The sequence below is a fragment of the Callithrix jacchus genome, chromosome 17 (genome assembly GCF_049354715.1).
Source record: "Callithrix jacchus isolate 240 chromosome 17, calJac240_pri, whole genome shotgun sequence".
NCBI classification, from domain to species: Eukaryota; Metazoa; Chordata; class Mammalia; order Primates; family Cebidae; genus Callithrix; species Callithrix jacchus.
The window spans coordinates 52,828,680-52,843,388 of NC_133518.1; the positions used below are offsets into that span (position 1 = coordinate 52,828,680).

General features: G+C 38.8%; 1 protein-coding gene and 1 long non-coding RNA gene across 8 annotated transcripts in view; one reads left to right on the forward strand and one right to left on the reverse strand.

The window, feature by feature from the left end:
- Positions 1-14,709, forward strand: part of LOC118148961 (uncharacterized) — an 87,970-nt gene that overhangs the window by 47,876 nt on the left and 25,385 nt on the right. The window lies entirely within an intron of this gene.
- The window catches only part of NEK11 (NIMA related kinase 11), a 330,810-nt gene that overhangs the window by 15,733 nt on the left and 300,368 nt on the right, over positions 1-14,709 (reverse strand). For 2 of the 7 annotated variants that reach the window (XM_078354243.1, XM_078354242.1), the window contains one exon: positions 11,797-11,863. The exons of the other annotated variants lie outside the window; for them this stretch is intronic. In XM_078354243.1, the coding sequence (XP_078210369.1) occupies positions 11,806-11,863 (58 nt within the window). In that variant the 3' untranslated portion in view covers positions 11,797-11,805. The remainder of the gene's footprint in view (positions 1-11,796; positions 11,864-14,709) is intronic. 7 annotated transcript variants of the gene reach the window in all.

Consider the following 14,709-nt stretch of genomic DNA (forward strand, 5'->3'; position numbering starts at 1 on the left):
CTTTGTGGGGGAGGGACCTGCCTAGCTATTTCTCCTGATTCCCTGCTTTTAGTTCTTTCTGGGAGTGGATGGGTAGCTCTATCCCGAAGACTTTCTAGGCATTAGCCAATGTGTCTACTTTGTTCTGTGCCAACAGCCCATGACATCAGCTGGGTTTGCTGCTCGGCTCTGTTCAGGTAACTCGGGGCTGCTTTTCAGCCCAGCAAAGATCTCCTGTTCTGTGGGTTGCAGAGGGCTTGGGTGAAGCACTGTATCTGAACCAGAATCCCAGAGGGGGAGAGCCCCTGATCCTTCAATCAGTTGTACTCCACCCTGCCTAAGTTTGCCCTCTTTGGGTTACTCCCACTGTCCAACCAGTCCCATTAAAATGGACCTGGTACCTCATTTGGAAATGCAGAGATCACTCAGCTCTGTGTCTTGCTGGGAACTGCATTCCGGAGCTGCTTCTAATCAGCCATCTTTGAAACTCTTTGGATATGATTGTATTTTTCAATGTGAGAAGAGCGTGAAATCTGGAGGAGGCCAGGGGCAGAATGATATAGTTTGGATATTTGTGCCCATCCCAATCTCATGTTGAATTGTAATCCCTAATGTTGGAAGTGGAGCCTGGTGGGAGGTGTTTGGGTCACCAGGGCCATTCCCGCAAGGCTTGATGCTATCCTCACAATAGTGAGCATGTTCTCATGAGATCTAGTTGTTCTAAAGTGTGGCATCTCCCCAGCCCCAACCAACTGTCTTTTGCTCCTGCTTTCACCATGTGACCTCCCTACTCCCAGCTCTGCCATGAGTAAAAGATCTCTGAGGCCTCCCCAGAAGCTGAGCAGATTCTGGTACCATGCTTTTACAGCCTGCAGAACCATGAGCCAATTGAACTTTTTTTTTTTTTTAATAGAAATACAAGAATAGTCTAATACAGGGACTATTATGAAAAAATTATATCCCAACAAATTGGATAATCTAAAGGAAATGAATAAATTCCTAGAAAAATATAACCTACAATGATTGAATCTGGAAGAAATATAAATCTTGAAGAGATAAATAACAAATAAACTGAAGATTGAGATTAAAATCCTCACAAGAAATGAAAACCCAGGATCAGATGGCTTCAGTGCTAAATTCTACCAAACATTGAGCATTATTACCAATACTTTTTTTCTTTTTGACATGGAGTCTAACTCACTTTGTTGTCCAGGCTGGAGTACAGTGGCACAATCTCAGCTCACTGCAACCTCCCCCACACAGGTTAAAGTGATTATCCTGCCTCAGCCTCCTGAGGTGCTGCAATTACAGATGTGTGCCACCACACCTACTGATTTTAGTAGAGACAGGTTTCACTATGTTGGCCAGGCTGGTCTTGAACTCCTGCCTCAAGTGATCCACTCACCTCAGCCTCCCAAAGTGCTGGGATTACAGGTATGAGCTATTGTGCCTGGCCTCTTATTACCAATACTTCTTAAGCTCTTTCAAAAAATAGAGCTACATGGAATACTTCCAAATGTATTTTATAAGGCTAGCATCACCATGATACCTGAGCCAGACAAAGACACTGCAAGAAAAGAAAACTACAGGCCAATATCTCTGATGAACATTGATGAAAAGATCCTCAAAAAAAAAAAATAGGAAACCAAATTCAACAACACATCAAAAAAATTATACAAGACATATATGTGACTATGTGGGATTTACCTGGCAAGCAAGACTGGTTTAACATATATAGGTAATCAATCTGATACATCACATTAATAGAATGAAAGGTCAAAACTACATGATTGTCTCAATTGATGCAGAAAAAGCACTTTGCAAAGTTCAGCATCCTTTTGGGGTAAAAAGTCTTACTAGTTTAGGTAGAAGGCAAGTTTCTCAACGTAATAAAGGTCATTAATGAAAAACCAACCACTAACATCATAAGTAAGGAACAATTAAAAGCTTTTCTGCTAAGATCTAGTACAAGGCAGGGATACCTACTCTCACCACTTCTATTTAACATAGTACTGGAAGTATTAGCAAGAGGAAAGAAGGAAAAGAAATAAAACATATCTAAGAAAGAAAGAAGTAAAATTATCTGTTTGCAGATGACATGTTCTATATGTAGAAAACCCCAAAAACGCCACCAAAACAAACAACAAAACCAGAGAACTTCTAAATGAATTCAGTAAAATTAGAGGTTACAAATCAACATTTAAAAATCAGTAGTATTCCTATATACAAATAATAATCTCGCTGAAAAAGAAATCAGTAAATCAATCCCATTTAGGATAGCATCCAAAAAATAATACCCAGCAATAAATTTAATCCAAAAGTGTAAAGTTTTTGTACACTAAAAACTATAAAACATTGATTAAAGGAATTGAAGACACAAATAAATGGAAAGATATCCCATGTTCATTGATGGGAATAATTAATATTGTTAAAAATATCCATACTACCAAAGCAAAACACAGATTTAACACAGTTCTGGTCAAAATTTCAATGGCATTCTTTACAGAAATATAAAAAACAATCCTAAAATTGGTGTGAAAGTATAAAAAACTCCAAATAGACAAAGCAATAGTGAGAAACATCCACACTTCCTGATTTAAATAGTAATCAAAACACTATCATGCTGGCATAAAAACAGAAACATAGACCAAAGGAACACAGTAGAGATCCCATAAATAAATCCAAACATATATTGTCAACAAACTTTCAACAAGGGCACCAAGAAGATGTAATAGGGAACAGAGAGAAACTGAACTCTTACCTTTCACCACACAAAAACTCAAAATGAATTACAAACCTAAATGTAATAAGATCCAAAACCATAAAACTCCTAGAAGAGAACATAAAGAAGAAGCTCCTCAAAGGGACTTCCACCAATATGGCTGAATAGGAACAGCTCCAGAGTGCAGTTCCCAGCAAGAGCAATGCAGAAGGCAACTGATTTCTGCATTTCTGACTGAGATACCAGGTTTGTCTCAATGGGACTGGTTGGACAGTGGATGTATCCCAAGTAGGACGGACTGAGGCAGGGTAGGGCACTGCCTCACTCAAGAAGTGCAACAGGCTGGAGGACCCCCACCCCCACCCAGTGGAGGCCATTCCAGCACTCTGGTTCAGAGAGGTTCAGATACTATGCTTCTCCCGTGGTCTTTACAGCACACAGACCAGGAGATTCTCACTGGGCCTACAAGCACTGTCAATTTCCAGCACAAATCTGGATGGCCACTATAACTGGCACCTGGAACAGTGTTCTTCAAGACAGAGCAGACCATTCCCCTGAAAAAAGGGGGGATAAAGGCAGGAAGCTAAGTGATTTGGCTTGGCAGGCCCCCCACCCCCACAAAGACCAGCAAACTGAAATGCACTGGCTTGAGAGTTTTGCAGCCAGCACAGCAGTTTGAGATCAACCCAGGACAGTTGAGCTCAGTGGGGGAAGGGCATCCACCATTACTGAGGCAGTTCTAACCTTACCTATGTAAACAAAATTGCAAGGAAGTTTATGCAGCAGCTCAGCAACACCTCTGCAGGCAAACTATGACCAGACTACCTCCTTGCTGGGCAGGGTATCTCTTAAGAAAGGCAACACATCAGAGACTTAATAAATGAAGCCCCACGTTCCTGGGACAGAGCACCTGGGAAAAGGTGTGGTTGTGAGTTCCACTGCAGCAGACTTAAACGTCCCTGCCCAGCAGCTCCAAAGGGAGCAATGGAGCTCCCAGCAGAGCACTTGAACTCTGATAAGGGACAGACTGCCTCCTCAAGTGGCTCCCTGACTCCCATATATCCAAAGAGACACCACATACAGGAGAGCTCTGGATGACCTCTGGCAGGTACCCTTCTGGGATGAAGCTACCAGAGGAAGGAACAGGCAGCAATCCTTGCTGTTTTGCAGCCCCCATGGGTGATTCCCAGGCAAGTGGGGTCTGGAGTGGACTACCAGCAGTTCTACAGCAGAGGGACCTGACTGTTAGAAGGAAAACTAAAAAACAGAAAGAAATAGCTTCAACATCAACAGAAAGGATATCCACTCAGAAACCCCATCCGAAAGGCACCAACTTCAAAGATCAAAGGTAGGTAAATCCACAAAGATGGGAAGAAACCATTGCAAAAAGAATGAAATCATCAAAAACCAGAATGCCTCTCCTCCTCCAAGGAATCACAACTCCTCACCAGCAAGGGAACAAAACTGAATGGAGAATCAGTCTGACAAACTGACAGAAGCAGGCTTCAGAAGGTGGGTAATAACCAACTTCTCTGAGATAAAGGAACATGTTCTAACCCAAAGCAAAGAAGCGTAGAACCTTGAAAAAGGTTAGATGAAATGCTAACTAGAATAACCAGCTTAGAGGAGAACATAAACAACTGGATGGAGCTGAAAAACACAGCATGAGAACTTCACAAAGCATACACAAGTTTCAATAGCTGAATCAATCAAGCAGAAGGATAGCAGAGATTGAAGACCAACTCAATGAAATAAAATGAGAAGGCAAGATTAGAGAAAAAAGAGTGAAAAGAAATGAACAAAGCCTCCAAGAAATAAAGGATTTTGTGAAAAGACCTAACATATGTGTGATTGGTGTACCTGAATGTGACAGGGAGAATGAATCCAAGCTGGAAAACACTCTTAAGGATATTATCCAGGAGAACTTTCTCAACCTAGCAAGGCAAGCCAACATTCAAATCCAGGAAATACAGAGAACACAACAGAGACTCATCAAGAAGAGCAACCCCAAAGCACATAATCTTCAGATTGACCAGGGTTGAAATGAAGGAAAAAATGCTAAGGGCAGTTGGAGAGAAAGGTTGGGTTACCCATAAATGGAAGTCCATCAGACTTACAGTGGATCTCTCAGCAGAAACCCTACAAGTCAGAAGAGAGTGGGGACCATTCAACATCCCTTAAGAAAAGAACTTTCGACCCAGAATTTTATATCAGGCCAAACTAAGTTTCATAAGTGAAGGAGAAATAAAATCCTTTATGGACAAGCAATTGCTCAGAGATTTCATTGCCACCAGGCCTGCCTTACAAGAGCTCCTGAAGGAAGCACTAAACATGGAACGGAACAATAAGTACCACCCACTGCAAAAATGTACCAAATGGTAAAGACCAACAATGCAATGAAGAAACTGCATCAACTAGTGGGCAAAACAATCACCTAGTATCCAAATTGCAGGATCAAATTCATACATAATATTAACCTTAAATGTAAATAGCCTAAATGCTCCAATCAAAAGATACAGACTGACAAACTGGATAAAAAGTCAAGACCCATTGGTGTGCTATATTCAAGAGACCCATCTCATGTGCATAGACACACACATAGATTCAAAATAAAGGGATGGAAGATTTACCAAGCAAATGGAGAGAGAAAAAAAAGCAGGTGTTACAATCCTAGTTTCTGATAAAATGGACTTTAAACCAACAAAGACCAACAGAGACAAAGAAGGGCATTACATAATGGTAAAAGGATCAATGCAACAAGAAGAGCTAACTATCCTAAATATATATGCACCCAATACAGGAGCACCCAGATATACAAAGCAAGTTCTTAATGGTCTACAAAGAGTCTTAGATTCCCAAACAATAATAGTGGGAAGCTTTAACACTCCACTGTCAATATTAGACAAATCAATGAGACAGAAAATTAATAAGGATATCCATGACTTGAACAACACAGATCTGGACCAAGCAGACCTAATAGACATCGACAGAACTCTCCACCCCAAATCCACAGAATAAACATTCTTCTCAGCACCGCATCGTACTTACTCTAAAACTGACCATGTAATTGGAAGTAAATCACTCCTCAGGAAATGCATAAAAACAGATACCATAACAACCAGTCTCTCAGACCACAGTGCAATCAAACTAGAACTCAGGATTAAGAAACTCACTCAAAACTGTACAACTACATGGAAAATGAACAACCTGCTCCTGAATGACTACTGGATAAACAATGAAATGAAGGCAGAAATAAAGATGTTGTTCAAAACCAATGGGAACAAAGACACAACATACCAGAATCTCTGAGACACATTTAAAGCAGTGTCTGGAGAGAAATTTATAGCACTAAATGCCCACATAAGAAGCGAAGAAAAAGCTAAATGCAGGTGCAAGGCTGGGTCAACATATGTAAGTCTATAAACGTAATTCACCACATAAACAGAACCAAAGACAAAAACCACACGATTATCTCAATTGATGCAGAGAAGGCCTTTGACAAAATTCAACAGCCCTTTATGCTAAAAACACTCAATAAACTAGGTATTGATGGAATGTATCTCAAAATAATAAAAGCTGTTTACAACAAACCAACAGCCAATATCATACTGAATGGGCAAAAACTGGAAGCATTCCCTTTGAAATCTGGCACTAGACAAGGATGCCCTCTCTCACCACTCCTATTCAATATAGTACTGGAAGTTCTAGCCAGAGCAATCAGGCAAGAAAAAGAAATAAAGGGTATTCAAATAGGAAAGGAGGAAGTCAAATTGTCTCTATTTGCAGACAACATAATAGTATATCTAGAAGACCCCAGTGTCTCAACCCAGAATCTCCTGAAACTGATAAGCAACTTCAGCAAAATCTCAGGATACAAAAATCAATGTGCAAAAATCACAAGCATTCCTATACACCAATAACAAACTTAAAGAGAGCTAAATCAAGAATGAACTGCCATTCACAATTGCTACAAAGATAATAAAATACCTAGGAATACAACTAACAAGGATGTAAAGGACCTCTTCAAGGAGAACTACAAGCCACTGCTTAACGAAATAAGAGAGGACACAAACAGATGGAGAAACATTCTATGTTCATGGTTCGGAAGAATCAATATTGTGAAAATGGCCATACTGCCCAAAGTAATTTACAGATTCAATGCTATCCCCATCAAACTACCAATGACTTCTTCACAGAATGGAAAAAAATACCTTAAACTTCATATGGAACCAAAAGAGTGCCCACATAGCCAAGTCAATTCTCAGCAAAAAGAACAAAGCAGGAGGCATCAGGCTACTGGCCTTCAAACTATACTACAAGGCTAATCAAAACAGCATGGTACTGGTACCAAAACAGAGATAGAGACCAATGGAACAGAACAGAGGCCTTGGAGGCAACACAACATATCTACAACCATCTGATCTTTGATAAACCTGACAAAAACAAGCAATGGGGAAAGGATTCCCTGTTTAATAAATGGTGTTGGAAAAACTGGCTAGCTATGTAGAAAGCAGAAACTGGACCCCTTCTTGACAACTTAGACTAAAATTAACTCCAGATGTATTAAAGACTTAAACATAAGACCTAACACCATAAAAACCCTAGAAGAAAATCTAGGCAAAACCATTTAGGACATAGGTGTAGGCAAGGACTTCATGATCAAAACACCAAAAGCACTGGCAACAAAAGCCAAAATAGACAAATGGGACCTAATCAAACTCCACAGCTTCTGCATGGCAAAAGAAATGATCATTAGATTGAACTGGCAACCAACAGAATGGGAAAAAAATGTTTGCAGTCTACCCATCTGACAAAGGGCTGATATGCAGAATTTACAAAGAACTCAAACAGATTTACAAGAAAAAAGCCCATTCAAAAGTGGGTGAAGGATATGAACAGACACATTACAAAAGAAGACATACATGAGGCCAACAAACATGAAAAAATGCTCATCATCACTGGTCATTAGAGAAATGCAAATCAAAAGTACATTGAGATACCATCTCATGCCAGTTAGAATGGTGATCATTAAAACATCTGGAGACAACAGGTGCTAGAGATGATACACCATGGAATATTATGCAGCCATCAAAAATGATGAGTTCATGTCCTTTGTAGGGACATGGATGAAACTGGAAACCATCATTCCCAGCAAACTGACACAAGAACAGAAAAGCAAACACCGCATGCTCTCACTTATAGGCGGGTGTTGAACAATGAGAACACATGGACACAGGGAGGGGAGCATCACATACTGGGGTCTGTTGGGGGGACATAGGGGAGGGACAACACGGGGTGGTGAGTTGGGGAGAGAGAGCATGGGGAGAAATGCCAGATATAGGTGAAGGGGAGGAAGGCAGCAAATCACACTCCCATGTGTGTACCTATACAACAAACTTGCATGTTCTTCACATGTACCCCAAAACCTAAAATGCAATAAAAAAAAACAAGAAAAAGCTAAAATTGACACCCTATCATAATAATTAAAAGAGCTAGAGAAGCAAGAGAAAACAAATCCAAAAAATTAGCAGAAGACCAGAAATAATTAAGATCAGAGCAGAATCAAAGGAGATAGAGACACACACACAAAAAACCCTTCAAAAAAACAACAAATCCAGGAGCTGTTTTTTGGAAAAGATGAACAAAATAGACCACTAGCCACACTAATAAGAGAGAAGAATCAAATTGATACAATAAAAAATGATAAAGGGGATATCACCACCGATTCCACAGAAATACAAACTACCATCAGAGATTACTATAAACAACTCTATGCATATAAACCAGTAAATCTAGAAGAAATGGATAAATACCTGTACACTTACACCCTCCCAAGACTAAACTAGGAAGAAGTCAAAACCCTGACTAGATCAATATAACAAGGACTGAAGTTGAGGCAGCAATTAATAGCCTACCAACCAAAAAAAGTCCAGGTCCAAATGGAGTTCACAGCCAAATTCTACCAGACATACAAAGAGGAGCTGGCATCATTCCTTCTAAAACTATTCAAACAGTAAAAAAAGCAGGAATCCTCCCTAACTGATTTTATGAGACCAACATCATCATGATACCAAAACCTGGCACAGACACAATTGAAAAATAAAATTTCAGGCCCAATATTCATGATGAATATAGATGCAAAATTCTTCAATAGAATACTGGCAAACCAATTGCAACAGCACATCAAAAAGCTTATCCATCATGATGAAGTAGGCTTCATCCTGGGGATGCAAAGCTGGTTCAACATACACAAGTCTATAAACGTAATCCACCATATAAAGAGAACCAAAGACAAAAACCAAGATTATCTCAATAGATGCAGAGAAGCCCTTCGACAAAATTCAACAGCCCTTTATGCTAAAAACTAGGTATTGATGGAATGTATCACAAAATAATAAAGGTATTTATGACGAACCCACAGCCAATATCATACTCAATGGGCAAAAACTGGAAGCTATCCCTTTGAAATCTGGCACCAGACAAGGGTGCCCTCTCTCACCATTCCTATTCAACATAGTACTGGAAGTTCTAGCCAGAGCAATCAAGCAAGAAAAAGAAATAAATGGCATTCAATTAGGAAAAGAGGAAGTCAAATTGTCTCTATTTGCAGATGATATGATTGTATATTTAGAAGACCCCATCATCTCAGCCCCAAATCTTAAGATGATAAGCAACTTCAGCAGTGTCTCAGGATATAAAATCAATTTGCAAAAGTCACAGGCATTCCTGTACACTGATAACAGACAGAGAGCCAAATCATGAACAAACTCCCATTCACAATTACTACAAAGAGAATAAAATACCAAGGAATAAAACTAACAAGGTACCTCTTTAAGGAGACATACAAACCACTGCTCAAGGAAATAAGAGAGGACACAAACAGATGGAAAAACAGTCCATGCTTATGGTTAGGAAGAATTAATATCGTGAAAATGGCCACGCTACCCAAAGTAATTTATAGATTCAATGCTTTCCCCATCACGTTACCATTGACCTTCACAGAACTGGAAAAAACCACCTTAAACTTCATATGGAACTAAAAAGGAGCATGCAAAGCCAAGACAATTCTAAGCAAAAAGAACAAAGCTGGAGGCATCATGCTACCTGACTTCAAACTATACTATAAGGCTACAGTGATCAAAACAGCATGGTACTGGTACTAAAACAGATATAGACCAATGGAACAGAACAGAGGCCTCGGAAGTAACACCATACATCTATAACCATCTGATCTTTGATAAACCTGAGAAAAGCAATGGGGAAAGAAATCCCTATTTAATAATGGCATTGGGAAAACTAGCTAGCCATGTCAGAAAGCTGAAACTGGCCCTCTTCCTTACACCTTATATAAAAATTAACTCCAGATGGATTAAAAACTTAAACATAAGACCTAACACCATGAAAACTCTGGAAGAAAACCTAGGCAATACCATTCAGGACATAGGCATAGGCAAGGACTTCATGACTAAAACACCAAAAGCAATGGCAATAAAAGCCAAAACAGACAAATGGGATATCATGAAACTTAAGAGCTTCTGCACATCAAAAGAAACAATCATTAGAGTGAACTGGCAACCAACAGAATGGCAAAAAATATTTGCAGGCTACCCAACTGACAAAGGGCTAATATCTAGAATCTGCAAAGAATTAAAACAAATATACAAAAAAAAAATAACCCCATCAAAAAGTAGGCAAAGGATATGAACAGATAGTTTTCCAAAGAAGACATTTATGCAGCCAACAAACATACAAGAAAATGCTCATCAATACTGGTCATTAGAGAAATGCAAATCAAAACCATATTGAGATACCATCTCATGCCCATTAGAATGGCAATCATTAAAAAAATCTGGAGACATGTCCCATTTGTCTATTTTGGCTTTTGTTGCCGATGCTTTTGGTGTTTTAGTCATTAAGTCCTTTTGTACAGCAAAAGAAACAATCATTAGAGTGAACAGGCAACTAACAGAATGGGAAAAAGTTTTGCAATCTACGCATCTCACAAAGGGCTGATATCCAGAATCTACAAAGAACTAAAATAGATTTACAAGAAGAAAAAAACAAACCCATTCAAAAGTGGGCAAAGGATATGAACAGACACTTTTCAAAAGAAGACATATATGAGGCCAACAAACATATGAAAAAATGCTCATCACCACTGGTCATTAGAGAAATGCAAATCAAAACCACATTGAGATACCACCTCATGCCAGTTAGAATGGCGATCATTAAAAAAACTGGAAAGAACAGATGCTGGAGAAGATGTGGAGAAACAGGAATACTCTTACACTCTTGATGGGAGTGTAAATTAGTTCAACTACTGTGGAAGACAGTGTGGCAATTCCTCAAGGATCTAGAAATAGAATTTACATGTGACCCAGCAATCCCATTACCAGGTATACACCCAAAGGTTTATAAATAGTTCGATTATAAAGATACTTGCATGCATATGTTCACTGCAGCACTGTTTACAATAGCAAAGATCTGGAAACAACCCAAATGCCCATCAATGATAGACTGGACAAAGAAAATGTGGCACATATACGCCATGGAATACTATGCAGCCATAACAAAGGATGAGTTCATGTCCTTTACAGGGAAATCGATGAAGCTGGAAACCATCATTCTCAGAAAACTGATAGAACAGAAAGCCAAGCACTACGTGTTCTCACTCATAAGTAGGTGCTGAACAGTAAGAACACATGGACACATGGAGGGGAGCATCACACTCTGGGGTCTGTTGGGGGGTGGGGGGCTATGTGAGGCACAGTAGGGGTGGGGAGATTGGGGAGGGATAACATTAGGAAAAATACCTAATGTAGGTGACAGGGGGATGGAGGCAGCAAACCACTATGGCATGTGTAACAATCCTGCAAGATCTGCATATGTATCCCCAAACTTGAAGTAAAATTAAAAAAGGAAAAAGCTCCTCAACATTGGCCTTAGCAATAATCTTTTGGATATCACGTTTTCCTTTTCTTAAATTTGCTAATCCCTCACCCTAGTTCTCAGCCAATGACTTTACCCATTTTCTCAAATGAAAAACAGAAACAATCACATAAACATTCCATTTTCCCGGTACTCAAACTGCTTACTTATTTGGATCAGCAATTATAAACTTGGCCTCCTCTTCTGTGCCGAATTAAGGGATCCTTCCTGCTCCTATCAAAGACAAAACTTTACCTGAGTGATATGGATCCTGGTCTCTGTCACCATCCCAGTGACATTCCCTCCTCCAGACATCTTTCTTTACCTCACAATCACTTTGTATGTCTACTGGATTATTCCTGTCAGGGCACACACATGACCTGCTATATCTTGTCCTAAACCATAAAACCTCCTTTAACCTCGACATTCCCCACGGCTCATCCCCTCCTCAACCCATCACTTTGATCTCTATTCTCAACAACATTTCTGGAGTTACATTTGTTGCTTTTTTACTGCACACTCTTTTTCAGTCTACTCCTGAGTCTTGGTCCACCCTTTTCCCTGAAACTACTCTTGCAGTGGGATTAATGACTTTCATATGGCCAGTTCCCCTGGCCACTTCTTTGTATACATATATTTTTTAATTCTTTTTTTAAAAAATGAGGTAAAAGTCATTTACCATAAAATTTCTGTTTGTTTATAAATTAGCCAGTCTGAAGTATTTTGTTATAGCATTGGAAGGGAGTAAAATACTTAAATTTTATTTGTCTTGGGTTTCTTATATTTAACTGGGGATTTCATACATATACATCCGTGCATACATATATACACACACAAACACACACATACACCTTAGCATGACCGCTATTATTTTACTATCACGCACATTATTGTTGCTTTCCCAGAGGTGAATTCCACAGCAGTCCTATTTCTGTTAAACTGGAAGCTTCAAACAATTTTGTAGTTCTATCTCGGTTAAGATATTATTTTAGTTTTTTTAAACTTCTCTGGATGAATTTGGAAAAAAAAAAAAAAAAAAAAGACACCGGGAGGCTAATGACACAGTGGGAGTGAAAAACCTGTAATTTCTTAGAAATAATCATGAAAACCTAGTTTACCAGAAAGCCTTAGGAGAACCCAGGCACAGAACCCTGAAAATGATTTTATAGAATATAAGAAATCTCTGCACATCAAATATGTATGAGTCACTGCAGGAATAGAACAGTGCAATGTATTTTACCTTTAATATTGTTATTTCAACAATTATTTGGTGCTAATAAGCATGGGGAATCTTCATTAATGTTACATTTTACAGACAGAGGTTTAAAATTCTCTGTACATAATGTTTCAGTTGGCTGTCTCTGAATCAGGTGGGCAAAGAGAGAACAGCTCTCTCTGCAGAGGCAGGCAGGTGCACTGGTAGATGGCCCCATAGTATGTAGCGTGCCCAGATGAGACATGTGCCTTGAAGCCCTCTTTCTGTCAGTGGCACTTCCCTCCTGCTCAGTTCACCCTGGGCAGGATCCTGAGTGCAGTTGTCGGTTTAATATAATGTTAAAGCTAACCATTTCTAAAAGGATTATTTTAATTGTGACTTAAATAGTCACCATCATTCATAATCACAGTAAATGTAGATGGACTAGACTCACTGACTAAAAAACAAAATCCAGCTAGATATTGTTACAAGAAATACACCTAAAACATGAGAGCACTGAAAGACTGAAAGGAAAATAATTTTTCACAAAGCTACCAGGCAAATAATAACCAGAAGAAATTTGGGGTAGCCATATTATGATAAAAATGTATCTTAAGTTAAAAAAGCATTATTAAAGTCATTGCATAATAATTCAATTCACAAGAAAATAATTCTAAATGAGCATGCATCTAATAAAATACAGAAAGCACTACAAAGAGAAACTGTCAGATACATGTTCACAGTGTTGGATTTTAATATAACTTGCTCAGTTATTGATAACTGAAACATTCAAAATATTAGTAATGATAGAAAATATCTTAATAACATACTTAATAAGCTGAACTTAGTAGATACACAGAGAGCTCTCCCCTCCCTGACAACTGGGGAAAAGACATTCTTCCCAGGCTCTCATATAACATTTGTGAAAACTGACTGCGTGCTAGACAATTTAAGCCTTAACAAATGCCGAATAATTGGTTTCATATAAACTCTAGTATCTGACCACAATAAAATTAGTAGAAATCTGTAACAAAAATAAAGATTAAACATTTACACATGTGAGTAAATTTTAAAATAATACATTCTAAATAAATTATGGGTCAAAAACAAAATCAGTCATGGTATAAACAAATTCACTTTAGGCTGACAGCAAAGTGATAGATGCTCCAGCCTTGGAATGTTACAGTGTAAATTTATTTCAATATTTGAAAACATGCTATAATTCTGCAATGATGCATTTGAATTTTTAGGATTCATAAATAGAACATTCTATTTAAGAGAACTCTCTTGCTGTTATCTAAGATGTGAGAAGGGAGGGCAGTGTTCTCTGTGCTGTTCAAATTAAAAGAGTTCTTACATTTCTTTTTTCAAAGAGAAGGAAGTGGGGTGGCAGGAACTATTCATTTAGTTATTGGGTATCTCAAATGAAAATAACTTATATTTTCAATTTTTTCCATCTATTTCTTTCTATGCTGTATTTCCTTTCTAAATTTTATCATTTTGTTCAAGAATCAAAAGCCTTTTAAGTTTTTTAGGGATTCTCAAACATCATTTTAGTCCACATGCTTCATTTACAGGTTGTTTTGCCCAAGACTGAATTGGCAGTTGGGGACAAATAGGGGACTAGAGACCAGGTTTCAGGACTCTCAGGACAGTGTTGGGCTGGATTATGGTCCCTGGACATAGGAGTCCTAAAGGAAGGTTTCCTAAGGTTCCAGAATTTGAACTGCTTGGAGGCAAATCCCGAATATATGTTTGGCTGACTCCCCTGCTGATGAAAAACTATTAAACACCGAGGAAGCTCTTCCTTTCTCCCCTGCCCATTTCCTCCAAACTCAATCTCTCATCCTCCACATTCCTTTACTTACCTCTTGCTGTGCTTACC